Source organism: Rhinolophus sinicus, chromosome 2 (genome assembly GCF_057876585.1).
Source record: "Rhinolophus sinicus isolate RSI-liver-muscle chromosome 2, RSI-T2T, whole genome shotgun sequence".
Classification (NCBI taxonomy): domain Eukaryota; kingdom Metazoa; phylum Chordata; class Mammalia; order Chiroptera; family Rhinolophidae; genus Rhinolophus; species Rhinolophus sinicus.
Window position 1 is genome coordinate 150,006,354 of NC_142502.1, and position 20,670 is coordinate 150,027,023.

Consider the following 20,670-nt stretch of genomic DNA (forward strand, 5'->3'; position numbering starts at 1 on the left):
TACTTTAGGAAAATGATGGTTTTTCAGAAAACTTTGGGAAAATTTGTGTATATACATATATATATATATACACACACACACACACACATACACACACACACACACATAAATCATATAAAATGTTGGCCATTTTAAAAAAAAAATATTTTTTCAGTGCAGCTAGAAATACATTGTATGCTTCTCCTCCTTGTCAAGAAAGATTAGATTAGAAAGACTTTTGCTGTGGCCTGAATGAGTCATGTGCTAAAGGTATGTCACTATCCAACCAAATGATCAAATGATGTAAAAAACACATCATTTTAAAATATAATCATATTGACAGGGAAACACTTCACTTATATTTGATTATAAGGGTTAGACTGGAGGAAGCAGTGGAAAAGTATGGAATACGTTAAAAGTCCCTAATGGATCATAGATGTCATGAAAAATTTAAGTGCACTTAATTACATTCTTAGGTTAAAGGAAGAAGTCAGATCTGTACCCAAATGTGCTCACGGTCATTCTGTTTCTATGATAACTGGTGTCGGCGGCTTTGATTTCATCCGCTGGGTAGGATATTTTCTGATCCCTTCTCATTTAACAAAACCATACAACCTTGGCCCTCAGGAGACAATAAAATGTCTTTATTCCCAAAGGGCATATTCTAATGTAACATTAAGGAAAAAAAGAAAAAAAAAAGGAAAAAGAAAAAAACAACAATAAAAACCCCTTACCTGAGCTGCTTCATTGTTAAGCAATCCAATTAGCTTTTCCTCTTTTTGCACTTTTCTCCTTGTTGTACAGGACTCAACACTTCTCTCACCAGGGACTTCTTTTTCTATTAACCTATTTTGCATATGATTGACTTGCTTTGTTGCAGCCTTCTGCAAATCAACCTGTTGATATAGAGTAAGTAATAATACATAATGAAAACTTTTGACATAAAAAAACACACGCATTCATGTCCAGATTCTTGAAAATTCTAAACTTGCCAAGTTTTGAAAAATAAAATAGAAAGGAAACCAACAAATGGACGTTACAGAAAAAACACAGTAGTTGGCAAGATCCTGACCCTTTCTCATCAGTAGGACAAGACCAATTAAAATTAGTGTCACTGTTGTGCAATCTTTAGAAATTATCTCCACAGATAACTTGCTTATTGAAAGCAGCATTTTTACAGAAAACTGTCACATTTTAAAACTGCACATGAATTCATTATTAACCTTTGCTGGGAGTAGATCCAGGGTATCTTTTAGTTTAAATTGTTATTAATTAGAATCTTAGTTTTCTAGCACTGAAGTGAGTCTAATTAATGTGAATGTGTAAAAGGAGCTTATGATGTTGCTTACTTTTTTATACAGGTAATTTAACCTTGGAGCAGATGAATAACAGTTCCTGTTATCTAATGCTGTGTACCAGTATCAGAGGTTAAGTTCTACAACAAGCTTGCTTTCTCTAAGGTTTCTTTTTTTCACACCATGGTGTTATCTGGGGGATGAGTGACTCTTAATAACCTTGAAGTAGAGAGAGAAACAGAAGGACAAATCCCTCAATACAGTTGGAAGATCGGTTGAAAGCCACAGTGAACATCCTTATGTGAAGTATTTGTTCAGAAACTTCATGTTTACAGCAGCTGAAAGTGCCATCACCTTTGTTTCACGGGTTAAATAGGGGGCAGAAGATAGGACAGCACAAGGGGAAATAATGGAGTAGCCAGTGCCAAAATAGAGAATGAATTACATTTGGCTGGGCAAGCAGAGCCTTAATTTGCAGTCTCTCAATGTTTAGCTTCTATTGACAAGTGTGTTCGCTCCTTTTAAAACATGCTGGTGTTTTGTGGCTAGGTCCAAGTTGTCACAACGTCGTTCTTTACTCATCCTTCTTCCCAGAGCCCAGCTTCTCAAAGGATAGCAAAGCTACCGACTTTCAGTAACCTGAATATTGGAATTGTTTCCTAACAACTCAGGGGTTCTTTATTTCCACCACTCAACTCTTCCCAAACTACTGGCAAAATTCATGTGTAACCACCTCCTGAGCCACTTTTCCACTGAAGTGAGCTTGGTAATAAATGCTTATCATACTACTAGGGTGAAACAAAGGGTTTCCCAAGGCTATAGTACATGGTTTCATCCTAATACAACACTGGCTTGCCAATCATTGTGAAAATGTGTTCTGTGATATAAAGGATTAATTGAGATGCTGAGTTTTTTAGTGCCTTCTATACGCTAGGCACTTAAGGTGTAACAGTTTGTGTCCTAGGAGGCTCTCATGTACAAACATGTATTTGGTCTAATACATTCAGTCCACTGTGAGACTGCCTGGAAGGGATGGTGCCTCTCGGATCTGCTGTCAGTTGGCTGGACGGTTAGGTTGTGTTGTGTTGCCATGGACACTTCTAGCTAACAATAAAATGATATCCAATTTATGGAAAAGTTATATTTCTAAGGAAACTTTTAAAATGGTAAGAGAGAGGTGGGATATTTAGCTTAACTCATAATTATAAACTCAATGAAATTTCTTCTCAAAGGTATAAAAGTAAATATAAAAAAACACTGGACATCCCACATAATCAAATAAAAGGATACTATCCAAATGTGTGTCATTTTCAAGAAAGTGGCCATTCAAACAAGGTGCTTATTATTTAATTTTCTACTGGTACTTCACACTGTTCTATAAAATCAGGAACACCTTTGGATCCTTAAAATTTAATAAGCCATAAATATACTGATAATTGAGAATTTATATTCTACTTTTCTCACGTATAGAAAATAAACATGAAGACAAGTTTAATGGAACTATTATGAGAATTAAAGCTCAAGGAAGAATTTTGTAAACTTAAGTTCAGTGTAAAGATTATGACTACCAATCATATATTCACCCCTAGATTTGCTGTGCGAACCTCCAATTTAGGGTTGAAGAACAAAGTTTTACTGTCTGAAATGTGGGCTAGCTTGACATTTTAACTGTGACATACAGCTACTCCTCTGCCTAGGTAGGCATTTAGGAAGGATGGGTGGTTCATTATGCCCAGGTGTCTATAATATTAAAACATGGATTCAGGTATCATAATAAGGAGGGAGACACTGATAAACTGATAAAAGGATCCACTACTGATTCATGAAGAAATAGCTTATTCAAGAGTTGAATTGGGGACTGCATTAACATTTGTGTTTCAATTTGGCTTTAGCATTCTCGTATGGGGATTCTAGAGCTTTAGCTCACCTTAGTAAGCATTCTTACTGAAAAATGGCTTCCTTCAGTGAATTTTGGACATTAAACCCGAGTGAATGGCATAAATAAATGATGGTAGCCCTGATTATAGATTCCTCTAATTTGACAGTACTACTACCTCAGGAGCCGTCAGAACTACTAGAGACTGATTTCAGCTATACATACTGTCATTTTGATGGAGGCAAAGACCCCAGGGAAAAAAGTATCAATGTTTCTACTACCTGGACAAAAATTCATTTCCAGTTTAACTCCAGTAATAGTATTTGAGGACTTCAGGAAGAAGGTTCAGTTTACAGGGAACAGTTTATGACACTTAGTAAAACCTAGTATTGACCTCGTTTTTCTTTTACAAAAGATGACCTAAGTTTGTTGAGATCCCTATGGTGATGTGCAATTTCCTAATACCTAACCAAAACATATGTTTAAGAATATGAAATTTAAAAGTCACGACCACTTATACTGCGGGAAATAACATTTAAAAAAATTAAACATTCATAACTTTCCTTTGAATACTGAATCATAGAAACATTTTATTTATCTAACTGTATACATTTTTAGTCCACTGGCTTTCTTTTTAAGTATCTTTGTCCAAAAAGTGTAAGTCCAGAATTCATTCACTAGTCTGTTAAATAACTAGAGTGATCCATGTATAGAGCAACAAGAAATGTTTTTAGGGGGGGTTTAAGGGGATTCTGTTACTAAAAAAAGAGAAATTTGGGGCTCTGTGATTAACATTCATTCTAGACTTAAAATTATGGAAGCAATTAATTGTGGGCACTATCTTATACTTGTATCATGCAAGGGAACCGAGTATAGGACAGTTTATATTGCCATACTGTGCTTTTGAACATTTTCAAGTTTGGTTTTCTTAACATCACAAAAATCTGTAAACTTTAAAAAAAAACACAAAGAAAAACACTAAGGTTTAGCCAGATATAGTAAACCTATATTTTATACTATGATTATTAGATATATTTGTGTACTTAAAGTATTACAGAAATAAAGTTGTTATCCAGTAAATATTGATATGCTGTGAAATATATCCCAAATCATCATACTTTCTATACAGTGAGGCTGATCATATTATTAACAGAAATTAACTAAGGTCTTAAGAATGTACATTATTCTTAGTGTTTTCTTTCTATTCATAATCAAAGTGTTCTAATCAAAAAAGAATAAAATATTTTTGATTGAATCTCATTCAAAAAATGTTTTATGTTCTATTCTCTGCATATAAAAATGGTTTTCCAACAAACATCCCTTGAATTTGATGAAACTGAAAATTCTGGTGGATAATAATTAGAATTTTATATCAGAGGATACAGCTATTGGTTTTTAAAATGTCTTCTTTTATATTTCATTTAAATTTATGAAACTGAAAAACTACAAAAAAGAAAAAAAGAAACCTCCTTAAATTAGTGTAAATTAAGTGGTGACCATTATTGCAAGGGAAATACTATGTCAAGGAAATGGCTCTTTGTTTTGTTGCAAAAGTAATAAAAACCCAAAAGTCAATAAAACTTAAAATAAGTCTCAGTAATTACCAAGATCAAAATCCAGTGGCTTTTTATTAAACATGAACTTTTGTTCTGCCTTCTGCAATACGTAAATAGTGCTGACAATTGGTTTGTGAGGCATTTGCTACAATAAAATGTAATTGTATCATGAGAGAAAGGTGACAATCAGGAGATCATGAAAAAATTACATATTCTCACTGGTAGTTAATTAGCCATGCAAAACCTCCTCAAACAGATATTCTCTTCTATTAGGAATGATTACTATGCAGGCCTACAGATGTCAATATCACAGTCATTCAAATACTTCTTTCCCTACTAATTGAAGGTTGTAAAGCTCTGGTGCCAAGGTTTTGCTTCCAAAGAGCTAATTTATGACTAGAAGGATATTTTATGTCTTCAGTTGCAGCAGCTACAAAATTCAGCAAATCAGAACCATCTGTGCACTGATACTTGACTCACCATTCATCTAGCAGCCTATCAGTCACATTAGTTTGCATCCTGCATTCTTGGCTCATGAACACTTGTGATGATCCAAAGTTCATAAGATATATTAAAAATGAATGGCATCCTGACCCTACCTTATTGTACACGCATGAAGGAAGAAAAGCCATCCCCACTTGCTTTTTGCATGTGGATAGTGTCAAGGAAGAAATGGACATTTAGGTGTCTGTCTAGTAATGCTGCTGACATCAGCCTCAGGTTTCCCCACCCTCTTAGAAAATGTTTTAAGTCCTAATTCTTTTGTATTGTTTCAAGTTCTAATTATTTTTTTCAAGTTCTAATTCATTTTATCTTTTAAAGTTAGTGTGAGGGACTCAGTTGGAAGACAGCAGAGTAAAGGGGGAGGTTTAACATTTTAAAAATAACTTTTTCTTAATAAGAATTATTTCTATAAATTGAAATATCAGCATATACAGATAATCTGATTAAATCTAAGAATATTATTATCACCAATAAAGTATGGCCAAACTGGTAAGCAAAAACAGAGGGCAATAACTGAAGAAAATCTGAAGAAAAGCAGCAAATAAATGTTCTCATGAATAAAGACAGATTAGCCTTACCTATTCATATCTCTATGACATCAATGACTGCTTTATTCCTCTAATAGGACACAATAGACCACAGATCCTAAGACAACGTGTCAAAAGAACTTTCAACAAAATTTCTGTGAGCTGAGTTATGGGAAATAGGAATTAAATATAATAAGCAAGAAACTGGGTTGTCAGACTCATTTGAAACCTGAAACAACTTCATTTGGTACAAAGCTTCACAGAAGGTAATCCTAAAATCTATGTTACTCACTTTTTGATTGTTTGGAGTATGAACATTTACACTCTTTCCTTTAGTGGAAAATTCCAATGGTCCTAAAGGCATTCCACTTGGGTTCAGAATTTTCTTGAGCATCTGATAATTTGGCTTTTCATTGTATGCTAAATTATGAGCACATGCCAAATATTGGGCTATTTCACCTGTGAAGTATTAAAATTTTTACATGTCATACATAATTGGCAAGGATTGTCAAGACCCCAACAGCCTCAAAATCACTCTCTCACACACACATACACATACCCACACACACAGAAGAAACTAAAACACTTCAATGAAAAGCACTGTTTAAATGATATCCAAAAATGACTTAAATACAGTGACTTACAGATTTGACAAGATGAGAGAAACTGGTAATTTTTTTTTGCACATCTTTGTTGATATATTTACAATTCACTAATCTTATCAAAGGAAGCAAATTTTAAAAATCACACGGTAGTTAGTGATTTTGATTTATGGGGTACAACTACTAAGAAAAACTTGAATAATATAATAGACCAAACACGCTTCACACTTTTTTTTAATGCTGAAGTTTTTGAAAATTCGGTCAAAACAATTGTTACTTGTTACAAATCTCCTTACGTTAAAGAAAAAAAAAATCATTGCAAATTTTAATCAAGGCTTTGAATTTGAGATTATAACTATGCATTTAGAAATGACCTTGAATTCTACGTTTTTAGCCACAATGACTAGAATTCGCCAAATCCCCCTCAAGTCCTCCATACCTAGCTAGCCAAGTGCATTCATGGCAAAGTCTTCCTGATTTAGTGCAGAAGGCTGAGAAGTCCCCACCTTTTTTTTTTCTCTAATGTAATCTCTTGCCTAGAACTATAAAGTCACTCCCTTCCTCCCCAAACACTTATGAAGTATAAACTTTTAAATACAAGTAGAATTAGTAACCAAAAGTTACAAACATAGCTGCCTTAAAATAAATGTAGCTTGCATTTTGGTCTCCGATGAAGGTTCAATCTAAAATCCAGATACAAATAAGTGATAATACATATACTGTTTAAAAACTGGCATGTTTTCATTGGTTCATGGTGAGGTTTAGACACTCCACAAACTAGTTTTCACAAGCCTTTCCCTTTCAAAAACTTATTACTGACCCAGCCACAAATACTTCTTACTTTCTCACTAAATTGTTTATATCTCTTGGTAAGAAAATCTGGGAAGGTTGGTGGGTTGGCAGGAGTGAAGTTCCTAATCCTTCAGTTCCCCTCCAGGCCTTCATTCAAGTGGGGAATCGCTGACACAGGGTTTCAATGCCCTCAGGGAAAAAATTCCAAAAGGAGTAGTCCTTATCTCTTTCTCCTCTATGAAAGTCAGAGAGTGACCATTTTATACCATATTGTCCACAGTAATTTTCTAGTAAAAGAAGGCTAATTAGGCTAAAATAAAAACTCTCGGCTCTAGTGCTTTTTTGTATGTGTGTTTTGCTTTGTTTTGTTTTGTTTTTCGGTACTGTGGCACTGATGCAACCTACTTTTTCCCTATAATGTATAAGATATACAAAGTCTGTTATCTAGCATTCAATCAACGAGATTTCTGTTAACTAGCAAGTGCTGAGGTTTCATCATATTTGTAACTCATGTTTCCAGGAGCCCTTTGGGGGCATCCAATTCCTGAAGGGATGATCAGAGAGAAAAAAGATTAAATTATATTCACTGCCATTTTAATATAAATATTCTGTTGTTTGGGCCTTTCAAGATTGGTAAGCTAAGTTTGGTATATATTACAGTTCTATTAACCACAATATCCCAAATAGTGAAGAAAGCTGCATATGTTGGGAATATTTTTCACGAATCACTATTAGAAGACAATGGAAAACTCCTGGCATTCCACCAACTGACAGCAGCTGTGTTGCAAAGCCTTCTGGGTCTGGGGTTTGAAAAAAAACAAGGTATCAGTGAAGTATGAGAGGGAGAAAAAGAAAAGAGACACCTCCACTGCAAACTTATTATTATAAATCTGAAGCTTAGACTACTGAGATGTAGTACTGCTTTAGACATTAGCCTTTCAAAATCTGGATTTATTATATTAAGTACACTTTTTAATTTACTAGCGTATTTCCAGAGCTATAAAACAAAATGCTTTGAGTAGGAGGAAATTATGATATTCTTGAATCATCTGCTTTTTAAGCTAGTGAAATATTAAGTATCCTTACTATCATTTCAAGAGAGTGAAATTTTTGAAACTATTATTACTACACTGAGTTGGGCATGCACATTGCAAACTTCTTGGCTGTTTTATTTCATAAAATCTTAGTAATAAACCTTTTGTAAATCAGTTTAATTTTCATGCTTGCACTACCTACTCTCCTAAGCACAATCACCTAACTTAAGAGACCTTCAGTTAATATTAAAGTTTCAACATTTTGTGCCTTAGAAATAGAAATCTGTATTTTACAAAATAATCATATAGACTCGAATAAATGGTTTGTACTGAAAAAGAGGAACCTGGCACTCCTTTAACGATTTCTTGTATCACTCAAATCTTCTTTTAACCTAGCTTTAGCAATAGAAGTGTCATAGAATATATACTGGCCTGCAAGCATTTATCTTGTATAACCCAGGGCATCTGGGCTTTCTTTTCGGACCCCAAACTGAACAGTTTACCTTTTGTGCAGGGACAAGAAAGATAAAGGAGGTACACAATTTAAAAAAAAAAATCTCGCATCTCTCCATCTCTCTTTTTTGCTGTCCTATTGAGCAAAACACAAACTGTATGACTTGGTAAAAATGCCAATAAGAACATCAGCCAAAAAGGAATATTGGCATTTAGACCACATTACTTAGTGCAGTTACAAAAATGAAAAACTTTTATCTTTCAACCCATGTCCCCAAATGAGAATACCCTACTGTTCATCCCCTTTCATCAGAAGAAAAGGGGCTGCAGAAAGTGGGAAGCAGAAGATTCACACTGGGGCAGACTTTTGGGTTTGGGAAATGGAGGTGGGAAAGCAGATCTGGTGTGTTCCTCTTTTGTTTCCCATGAAAATGAAAAATTTGGTTTCTTGTCACAAAGAAGGGCTATAAATATAAATTTAAGATGATTTAACTGTTTTAAACTCTCAGATGGCTACTGACACTATTTGACTTTAGCTAGAGGGTCAGTGAACATATTCATTTCCATAAGTCTGCCAAAAGCTAACTTTGAGATTGTCCCATATAAAGGGAGAACAAGATTCACTCTGCTTATCTGTCTCTGAGAAAAAGCCAGCCTGACAGCAAAACGGGGCTCTTTTCTATAAGACAATGAAACCCAGTTGTTAAATTGGTGTTGAAAAATGTGCCATGCATGCCTTTGCAAATGACAAGCACTTGGGTAATTCTGAATTAACTTACTATTTTTAGTGACAATACTGTCAACTAAAGAATTCCAAAAATGGTCTATACTTACTTGAAAGGGAAAACCATTTAATGAAATATACCTTCAAATCTCAACGTCACATGCCTTTGCCAATCCAAAATTTTGTTCTTGGCTGTTCAGTGAGAATGTAACCAAGAGTATAAATAGCTTTCAAGTGTTTAATGATTTGTTTTTTGTTTTTTTTTATTACTGATCAAAAGTAGTCTTTTCTTAGATCAGCTTTATCTTCTTTCAACACTACACAGAGGAACAAAGACAGAAAAGGCAACTCTAGAAATACCAGGTAAAGTTCACTATTAAACCTGGGCATGATTCCCAAAATATATATCTAAAAAAAAAATTCAGTCGGCAAAGCCGAGAGTGCTGCCTAAATATTTTCTTGCAGAATTCTTGTGTTCTAATGTCAAAAACTGATCCAAGAACAGTCTTTTCTCTAGCAACCTATCTGTAACCCTGAAGAGTTTCCTCCCACCCCTGTGGAATGGGAGTGGGTGGATTAAGCAAAGCTACGAAACAACAGTGGCAAATGTGGTGACCTGTAAATCACACTGGAGAAGGTAGAAGTTATCATTTAACTTACAGCAACTGCTTCCAGAAGGAGCCCATTTAAGCACGGACGCAGGGAGCTCATCCAACAGACTAAAGCAAAATAGAGTAATACACAATGAATTTGTTTGCAGTCCTACGATTTATTGATTTGATTAGAAAACAAAACTCAAATTCTGTGCTGGTGAGTCACCAATCTCATGAGTTTTCCTGTCTTTTCTCACCCATCTATAATGAGTAAGAGATTAAATGGAGGTGGGGAAGATTAAATGGAGGTGAGAATCCTCCAATTCTCATTGACCAATTTTATATCAATCACCCAGAAACTAAACAATGTCGAATTACAGTATACATGCTTTAATTCAAAATTTGCACATGTAGAAATGGAGAAGTAGTGATATCTGTCATCATTTTTTTCTTAAAAACGAGAAAAAATATGTAGAAAAATTGTATTCGGACTCTAAGGATATTTTTCCTCAGGCACTTACTACTGGGGAGGGGTACAGTATTTCACTGCTTATGTATACTGTTCTCCACTGGGCAGCATTTTATGCTGTCCTATGATGAAACAGGTTAGCAAGAAATACCCAAAAAAACATAACCAAACCATTATTCTAACAATTTTCAGTGGTTTAGACTGAACAAGTACAATTCTCTTATGTTGCTTCAGCCACAAATATATAATCATTCAACTAAAATGGCTGATAAGAATGTTTGATTCATAAACTCATCACAGGCAGAAATCCAACAATAAACGCCCTGATCTAATGTCACCCTATGTCAGGAAAATAAAGGGCATAATAGATATAGGGTATCATGGTTGAATACGCAAGCATGCCCTTATGGGGAGTTCAGTACAATGCCTTCTCAGCAAGTTGAATGAATTCTGATACATTAGGTTGCTGCAAAAGGAACTACAGTTTTGCAATTATTTTTAACCTTTTAAGCCACAATTACTTTTGCACCAACCTAATACTGTAAGAAGTTCGAAAATGTCTACCGTTTACCTCAATTATAAACTTCATAATATGATATTAAGTTTACTGATCTATATGCTTATATTAGTAATAAATAAAAATGAAGATATCAACATATGTAAGGGTTCCCAAAATATAAATGGTTATGTTTATTAGCATATTATTTTACATGATCCCCTATTATTTATTATATTTGAATGTACATATGTAGGCATATTCATTAGTGATATCTACAATGAGTGCATATATCTATATATATATAGATATAAAGATAGATAGATAGATAAAAGACTAAAATCACATTAGTAAGTCTTAAGAGAAAAACATATATATAACCATTAGAATTAAAATGCTAATCTTTTAAATAAAGTTTTATTCAAATTAAGTAAACTGAGGTAGAAAATTGGATACCAAGACTGTTTATAAATCTCATTATTGTGCTTGGCTTGACCCATATCTTGAAAAATGTCAGTTACGTGAGGGTTAATATGGACATATCAGTCACTGCAGTAAATAACTGATTAGTTCTAATACTGACTTACCCAAATGTGTTAGTTTTGGGTAAGGGACTAGGATGATCAAGATTCCAAGGGGAGAAATATGTCCTACGTATAATATACGGTATGTCAGTATTTACAAACGTAAGCCGCACCTAGCCGCACCTAGGTGATTCTGCACCTAGCCTTTCTCTCTGTTAAGGACCATACCACACTGAATTTTGAAGGCTGATTTCTATGGATCAGCTACCCTCTTGAAAAACTTCTGTTGTAACTTGCGCCCTATTTAAAACATTACTGCCTTTGCCAGTTGTGATATTATATCTGCGGATAACTACTGTTGAACATATCTTGGGAGATAATGAAAAACTGGCTATTCTGTGCTCCGTACAATTTGACTTTTTCTTAGGCTTGATCAGTGAGAAAATAGTAAAATAGTAACACACTCTGTTCTCGATCTGACCTAATTTTCATGCTAACAGATTCTAGGTGATAAAAATCAAATGCGGAATATTAAAAATGTTTATATGGCTGCCAGATTTTCTTAAATAAACACCTCATAGAAAAATGTTGTTTGTTTCTTCTTTTAGAAAGAAAACATACCTCCCTCTAAGACACAGAATTAAGAAAGAGGTACGTTGCTCTCACTTGAAAGATATAGGCCGTATTTGTCCCATTCCACATTGTTGCTTTGCATGGTTAACATCAATCACACCAAGCTCAGACTCCCCTCATATACTTGTACAATGCTAATCTGAAAATAGTCTTCCTTGAAAATACTACCACCTAGAATCTAAGCTTTGGAAAACACCATGTAAAAAAATAACTATTTCACTTTATGTTTTGCATTACAACTCACATACATGTGATTTCACAGGTGTTATCTTACTGGATTTTATGTCTGTAAGCTGTTCGGTTTTAAAAAAAAACATTTTTTTCAAATTTAAGAAATTTGCTTTGGTTATCATGTTGGGTGAATGGCAGTCTCTCTGGGATACCATCTCCCTTTAATGTAACCCTTCAGACCTGTTGCTGTACGTAATGGAATATTTTACAATCTGTACTTTGTTTTAGCAGTCTGGACAGCCACAGGGTCCTTCAGGTGCCGTTCCCAGGGGAGTTTCCCACATAACCACCGCAGCAGGCAGTAGCCGAGGATCTCGAGGTCACTTCGTCTGGACAAGGCTATAGGAGTAAGCATTAAGAGAGAAAGATGAGGGATAAGCAAGTTTTGAGAAATAGAGAGATCACTGAATTAACTACTTGCTATTGATGAAATATGAAAAAGCCAAATGGGCAACATATTTTGTTTGTTCAGCTGGAGTAAAACTTAAACGCCTAGGCGTTGGGCCCCAGTCCACAGACAGGCAGTGACTGGTTGCTGTTGAAAGTAAGGGTCAGTTTCCTCACCTCCTCCAACTTCATCCTTCCTTAGTCTGGCCTGTCACATGAACTTGATCTCCATGGCCTCTGACATGATCCAGACAACCCATAACCTGGCACCAACACTTTCTCAAAGAGCCAAGCAGTAAAACAAAGAAATAAATGTCTGCAGCTAAATTGCTAACATATGTTACAGGAAGTCCATGGGGTCTGCATTGGTCATGCAGAGACCCTTTGAGCGCAGACTAAACATTGATGGCCTTTTCTGTTCCACTCACACTAGCAGCATTTGAAGTTGGAAGAATATGACAAAACTGCCATCTAGTGTGCAGTATTAAAAAACAGGTCTGTCTTAAGATTTTTCAATTAATGAAAGTACAGGATAATACCTACTGTTTTGGTTACACAGTTCTAAAATTCTACAAGTATTATTTTTAGATATAAGCAGCACTAAACTAAGATTCGAGTCAAATATCCTGAATAGAAGGTATAATGATGAAGCATTGGTGTGCATGAGGGTGTGGGCAGAAGTCGTGGGAGGTAGATTTTGAAGCCAAAACACAGGCTTTCAGAATTTACTATATGACGGCTTTTCAAATACAATACAGTAAAAGACCATTTTTAGGCCATTGCAAAAATCACTTATATCAAACTACTAAATTCTGTAGATTAATTCCATCATAATTTTATACATATCTTAAATGCCTTATTTCTAAAGATGGACAATGAAATCTAAGAAACATGTCAAATATAACAAATATTACTGAAATAATGATAACAAAATTGACAAAATACCACTAAAAAACACAACAACCCATTCTTATAACCATTCCCAACTTATAAAACAATAGGCTGTTGTTTACATTTCTACCATCGCCTGAATGCTTATCTGTGTAGGGATATAAAATCTCTTACGTGCAACACGTGGCTGTTAAAGTTGCTATAAACAGGTATCCAATTTTATTATCTTTCATTAAATAAACTCTGAAAAGTTGCTCAGTAAACTTAGTTTTTAATTTAAAAAGTTATCTGCTAAGAACAATGTTGCTAGCACGTCATAATTATACTTGGCCACCATACATGTTACTATAAAAGCAGAAGACAAGATTAGCTCTTACATGTATTCTATTTTAACTGCTATTAGAGTATTGGAATATTACAGGCCCTCAGTCTAGCAGAATTGTACAATCCCATGGGCATCATTTAGTTTCTGCATAAGCTTCAACAATATCCTAATGCAAGTCTTGGCTCTCCGATTAAAATAAAAACACAATCTCTACCGCACTGTTTTGGAGTGATTTCTTCAGTAATAAGTCTCCCATTAATAATGGAATGGTTCCATTTGTACAGATGTGTTCATAAGTTCCTTTTCCATTATGGCAATTCCTGATTACCACCACTTTAAAAAAATGCACATCCTCTAATTTTCGAAAAATTACATTCTGGCACCTGTTTGGACAACATAGGTTGCACACAAGAGGCCCTCTGAGGAAAAACAATCAGAATTAAAATAGAATGAACTTTCCCAGTAAGGTTCCCTGCACCCCCCCCCCCAACTGAGGGATTAATTGATATGAATCTGTAAGTAATGACAAGTCATTTAGATTTCTGAAGGCAATCTTTCATAAACTGGTCTTCATTTGAAATAGCCCATTGAGAGTTACTTTACTTCACTATTATAGTTTAGTTTTACCTAATTAAAATACATTATCACATTTTCAACCTTTTACTTATTTTCTTTTACTGCACATATACATTGATAACTATGGTGAGGTAAAAGTTTTATCAGTTTCAATTAAGTTCTATAGAAATACATGTAATGTTAAAAAACAAAACAAAACAAAACATAAAAACCTCATAGCTACTCTTTCCCTCCATTAAAGAGTGAGCTAAAAGTATTAAAATGCTTCTAAGTATGTACCCTCCCTGAAATTCCCTCCCAGAGAAACAAATTGCAAAGCTGATATGTTTTAGTAAAGTTAAACTCTAAGATTCTACCAACAATTATGTCTTCTTTTCATCTACTGTACACAGAAAATTTTAATACCTCTTAATTTAATTAAAAATATTCTAGATGACAATATTAGTTTCTTTCTGTGTGTAATTAACACAATGAATTGATCATACATCTTTAATTGACTTTAAAATACAACATCAAAATACAGATGACATGAGAAAATGATAATAATTATTGAATCTAGGAAATCAATATTTTGGTATTTACTACATTATTCTATTATTTCCTTTGTATTTCAAAAGAATTACATAAAATGCTGAAAATAAAAACAAAAATAAGAACTGATCAGCTGAAGAGAAATGTTAATATCTAAGCATAAATTTTTTTTTTAGTTTGAAAGTTGAAATGTTTTATGGATTTTGTTTCTGTATAATTTATATTTCTATATAATTTTTTGTAACACCTAGGGTTATTCAGTTATATTTGATAGATAATATAATCATTAACAGCATATTTTCATATAGAGTTCCTAAAAAAATAAATTTTTTACTTATGTTTTTACTGCTTGGAAATGGAGCAAGATGCAGTTATTAATATTTTTCTTCTACACTCTGTTGTTAGTTTCTAAATATAATTTAACATCTAATTTTTCTTTAGCTTATTAATATGTAGCAATGTAAATGACTCTTTTTGTGGAAAGCCTGTGGTGTTCTCAATTGCTCAACACGTCTAAATTATAAAGTACTGCCAAGAGTAACACCAATTAAAAAAAAAAAAGGCACATGTGGGGACTTGAATTCTATTTCACTAGAAAGCAGATTCCAGAAACAACTGACACTAGTATGTATAATTAAAATAAAAACAATTGATGTGATTTATGGAGCTGCTACTGTGCCAGACACTCTAACTGCTTTTTATATTATCTAATTTAATCATCCTAACAATAATATAAATATATTGACCCTGTAGACAAATCAGAAAATAGAGGCTCAGAGAGATTAAATAACTTGCTCAGTATCACAGACAAAAAACTGACAGAGCTCTACACTGGGATTCGTGTTTCAGAATCCAAAGCCCACATTCAATTTAATAATTACTTGCCTCCATCCTCAATTTCAACACCATTCAAACAACATTATGTATACTACTTCTATAGTTAGGGAAGTAACTGAAGCAGGCATTTAAATTAACACACCACAAGACACACTGATACAAAGACAGTTGTTTTGGAAAGGAATAAACACGCAGCAGATTCTGAGGTCTAGCACTAACAAAATTTTGCATGCACTGTCTTTTCATGAAACTCTTTCAAACTACTGCGTTCTAATGAAGAAGGGTGTCTAGTTAAAATATTAATTTATAACGTATTAAATGGTTCTTCCAAGATAGTACAAGGAGTTACCTTACAGAACTGGTCTTTATTCTAAAGACAAACTGGAGTGAAATTATCTGGGTCCAATTCACCAAATGGAAGGAAAAAGAAATTGGGAGAAAAAGAAAAGTGCAAGTATTAATCCGAAAGTGGATCTGATTATTTGTCTAAAGTGTTTCCTGTTTAGTTTTATTTCTTATATAGAGCTACATTATGAAGTGTGAAGAAAAACAAGATTTAGTAGGGAATAATAAAGTGAACTTGAAAACTTTTGCCTCAAGTCGACAGGGATTAAATGCCCAAAATACTAGTTTACATGCTCGGAAATGGCAAGAAGAAAGCAGAAAACATCTAAATAAGATGCCCACCTGGTGAAATGAAGGGTGACTATCTGCAAAACAAATTTAAAGCTTCTTCTTCTTTTTGTAACTAGTAACCTATGTTATTCTGTATTTTATAAATTCAGATGTATCAAGAGCTGGAGAATGTTATGGTGGCCACTAATTTTTGCAATCTCAAAAAGGATATTAAGAAAAGAGAATGCAATGTGTCACATTAAAAACAAAACACTACACCCAAGTCTCTCCTACTTTTTCCATATCTTTTAAATTCTAAGCCTTAGTTTATGAACCTCTACTGTGTGAGGCTGAGGAAAAATTATTCAACAGAACAAAGGTAAAGGTATCTTATATTTTACCAATGTATATTCTTAACCCAACCAAATAGTTCAAGACCTATATGATGACTTTAAAAGTCATGTCTGAATGTCAAAATTGGATTATGCCATGCAGAATAGTATATTCATTATTGTTTATTTATATATCAACCAAAGACTAATTATAGCTGCCAAATTTACCTAAAAATAGAAATCAACTGTCTGTTTTTCTGATTACTAACAGATCCAACAAAGCGTATCAATAACTTGATGGTTTCCTATTACATCTTATCATAATTGAAAATGGGTTCCTTTTTTGAATTATTGTTTAAGAAGATAAATATTGTGTAAACCATGTCACTTCCCCAAGTTTGGTAACATGAAAATACATTCTCAGTTTATTTCACATATATTTTGTAAGAAGTTGGAGTGCTAAATTAGAGTGAAATGAAACCATGCAAGAAATAACACAAGACTTGGATTTCATATACCATAGCAACTGGCAAAAATAAAAAAAGTATGTAATCTATCTCTTTCCTTGATACTGAATATATTACATAAACAAATGGACATTTAAAAGGCAATTTAGATATCATATTTTATGGTCATCAATGATGTCAAATTAAAACAGGTATTATACACTCAATGCACAGGTCTGGAGTATTTAAAAAAGCTCAATATGTTAAATGCAGTATATCTCTAGAGAAATTAGGTATCGACTGCATGCCTCAGTGAGTAGAAAAATCTACAAAAATCCATACCACACATTGATCCAAATATTGCTTTTTTTAATATTACTAAGAATGTAACAAATTTTAAAGTAGTGTATTTGACACAGATATAATTCTCTTTAATTATCAGGCAACGAGCCCAAAATATGTCAGTGTTTATATATGTTAGTTTTTATGAAGAATAAAAAGTTAATAATAGAAGAGATAAGCCCAAAATATATTACTCTAATTTTACACTAAATGAAGCACTTCAGCCACTCAGAAAATATCTTTAGGTCACATAAGAGAATTGAGTGTGGAAGAATAACTGCAGTTTTTTAAAAACATACCGATACACAGATATATGATAGTTCCAGGAAGAGTTATCTATCCATTCCTCCATCTGTCAATCTATCCATCCATCTCTATATATCTCTATTCATATCTTTTGCTTTGTAATAATACAAGCTACTCTGCTTTTTCATAAACTAGAAAATGCTTAGGTGAAACTGCTGATTGGCACCTTATACAACCTCCTTCATTATAAAAACTCAACTCATCTACAGAAAAATGAGAGTTAGCTACGGTTTATAAATAACCACTAGAAAAAGTAGCAGAGACCAGATAGTCTGTCTGATTAGGTTAACAGTCTCAGTTAAATGGCTAACTCATAAGTCAGTTTTACAATGAAGCCTGACTATTTCTCTCGGCCTGACCAGACACAGATATACCTGACACATAACAAATACTTGGACAACTAGAGGTTCCATTTCCTAGTGATGACTTGTTTTGTTCTTTGTGTTTTCCTTTGCTTTATCTTTCTAAGTGTTTATTTGATCTCATAACTGGGTTAGTATAGAAAAGGTTTTTCTGAGATTAAACTACATAGTGACTGTACTGAAAGTAAACACATGAATATTTATGAATCTAACCTTCTGCGTTAACCTACAGGATTTATGGCCATGTTTATTCTGGTTTCTAGATATGACTAAATGATTATTTTATTTCTACGAAGATCCTAAAGTGATAAGTCTTATTTTGGAAAATTAAATGCAAAACATTAGGAATGAATAGTATTCAAACATTTGAGGATATCAAACCCTTCACTTTATATACCAGACTGAAACTGCATATTAAAATTTTAGCAAATACATATATATTTATGTGTGTATGTATCTATGCATGTATGTGTGTACATACCTGTATGTATATACATATATATGTATGTATGTATATCTATATGTTGATATAGATATGTCTAGAAGTTTAGTGTAAAATTTTATTTTAAGTGCATGAAGTGACTCTTATTTTTAAAGGAATCCTATGAAACTTGTGATAAAAATGAATATGTACTCCAGCATATAACGTTCCAGAAAATACCAAAAATATGTAATGTAGGCTGTTCCCTGAATAGTCCTCCCAGGGAGGTAATATCTTTCTGCCATCATTCTCAGTTCAATCTTTTTCCCCAAAGACCTGGCATGGTGAAATCTACCCAGCTCATCAACATGTATTATTATTTAGGAAGAAAGAAACTTAAATGGACTACAGAATAAAAATCTGTTCAAATCTTTTAAGAAGAGAGCTCAGTGGAAACACTGCTCTAAACTATGGAGTAGCTGTGGAGGATTTTCAGAATTACCACAATTCAAATATTGACCAGCCCAAGATGTAACAACGCTATTTCCCAATCCACAATCACACTGGTTTCTTAGCTGTTTTAATAGACAAAACCAGAGCAGAGTAGGATTATAACTATCAGTTGAGATAAGTGGCCCAACCATGAGTTAATGTTATTATTAACATTACTGGACCAGAATCTGTATGATGAGTTTCCAGTTATGCCACTATCATAAAAGTACTTTCAGTTTTCTGAAAATTCTTTCACAGTAATAAATCTGGCAAAAGTGAAAACCGAAATTTATTGAGAGTAAAAAAACTTGAAATTAAGAAAAAACAACTAACATGAGCATTTTTTTTACATTTCATAATTTAATTAAAGCCATGTCCCATTTATATCTTTAAATGCTCACTGACTCATTAACAATGTAAATGGTGAGTAAATAACACAATATTACTTAATTTATGAGTGATTATTATCTTTCTAACCAACCTATCCTTGAAGAGAAATGTTGTATCTTTTATTCTGATCAAAAGTATAAAAGCTAATTTCTAATTCAGAAAATTTAACCTATGATTTTTCCTGAGAGAAGGAAGATATACAACCAACATAACTGTTTCACTTTTTCATTGGTCTACCTTAAACTAGTGTGGGTTTTAATTGCTCTGGAAAATGATCAAGACCTTCTATATTACATGGTCAATGGTCCTTTTAATAGAAAAGGCAATAATATACAGTTGTTTGCACCAACCAAAACTCGTTAGAAAGTCTCAGTTTAGGGTAACAGTTCAACAGCCATTAACAAGTGCAAATGTCTAATTGCCTTCTAGTGAAAATGCAGCTCTTTCAAAGCTGTTTAAAAATTATTTGTATGGTTTAGCATATTTGAAAATACTTTTATACACAAAGTTTACAAAGAATATAATTTTGAAAGCCAAAGTTTTTCAATAATCACCATTTTTTTTACTAGCATAACATTAGAATTGACTTTTTGTCTTGCTGACAGAGCAACTAAGAAAGTACAGTTGCATTGACCATATTGATTGTGAACAAAGCAACCATCAGTGGGACTCTGCACCATATATTTTCAATATTGACCTCCTACTTCCTTTTCCATGGCTTTCTGGGTCGGCTATTGGATTTGGACTGCAGTGTAATAAACAGCTAAGGTTTAATTAATGGTAAATGAATACAAGACATAGGTTATGACTTTAACTAATTAGGGAATTGTTGAATTAAGTCTGCCTTGGAATGCAAGGCAGTACAATCAATATCCAATAAAAGGACTATGTATGTAATTTACCTGCAAATGTGTTTCCAATACCATCAAAGTGAGTTTAAATAAGTAAGATATATGAAAGGCGACTAGGAAAGATTTCCACAAGTTAACACTTTATAGTTTCAGCAAAGATTTTCTTATTGTTGAGAGATGGTATCTTCCAAAGTTCTGAGAAGGGCACAGTGAAAAACAGGAATAATTCTTCACATGTGCACCTTTACCAAATTTATAATATTCACTACAAGCACCAA

The 20,670-nt window shown here is 33.5% G+C and overlaps 1 protein-coding gene across 4 annotated transcripts in view; it reads right to left on the minus strand.

The window, feature by feature from the left end:
* VRK2 (VRK serine/threonine kinase 2) overlaps positions 1-20,670 on the minus strand; it is a 96,519-nt gene that overhangs the window by 17,256 nt on the left and 58,593 nt on the right. For all 4 annotated transcript variants that reach the window (XM_074332005.2, XM_074332006.2, XM_019717191.3 and 1 more), the window contains exons 9-12: positions 12,507-12,627; positions 10,003-10,061; positions 6,030-6,196; positions 714-875 (exon numbers count right to left, since the gene is read on the minus strand). In XM_074332005.2, the coding sequence (XP_074188106.2) occupies positions 714-875; positions 6,030-6,196; positions 10,003-10,061; positions 12,507-12,627 (509 nt within the window). The remainder of the gene's footprint in view (positions 1-713; positions 876-6,029; positions 6,197-10,002; positions 10,062-12,506; positions 12,628-20,670) is intronic.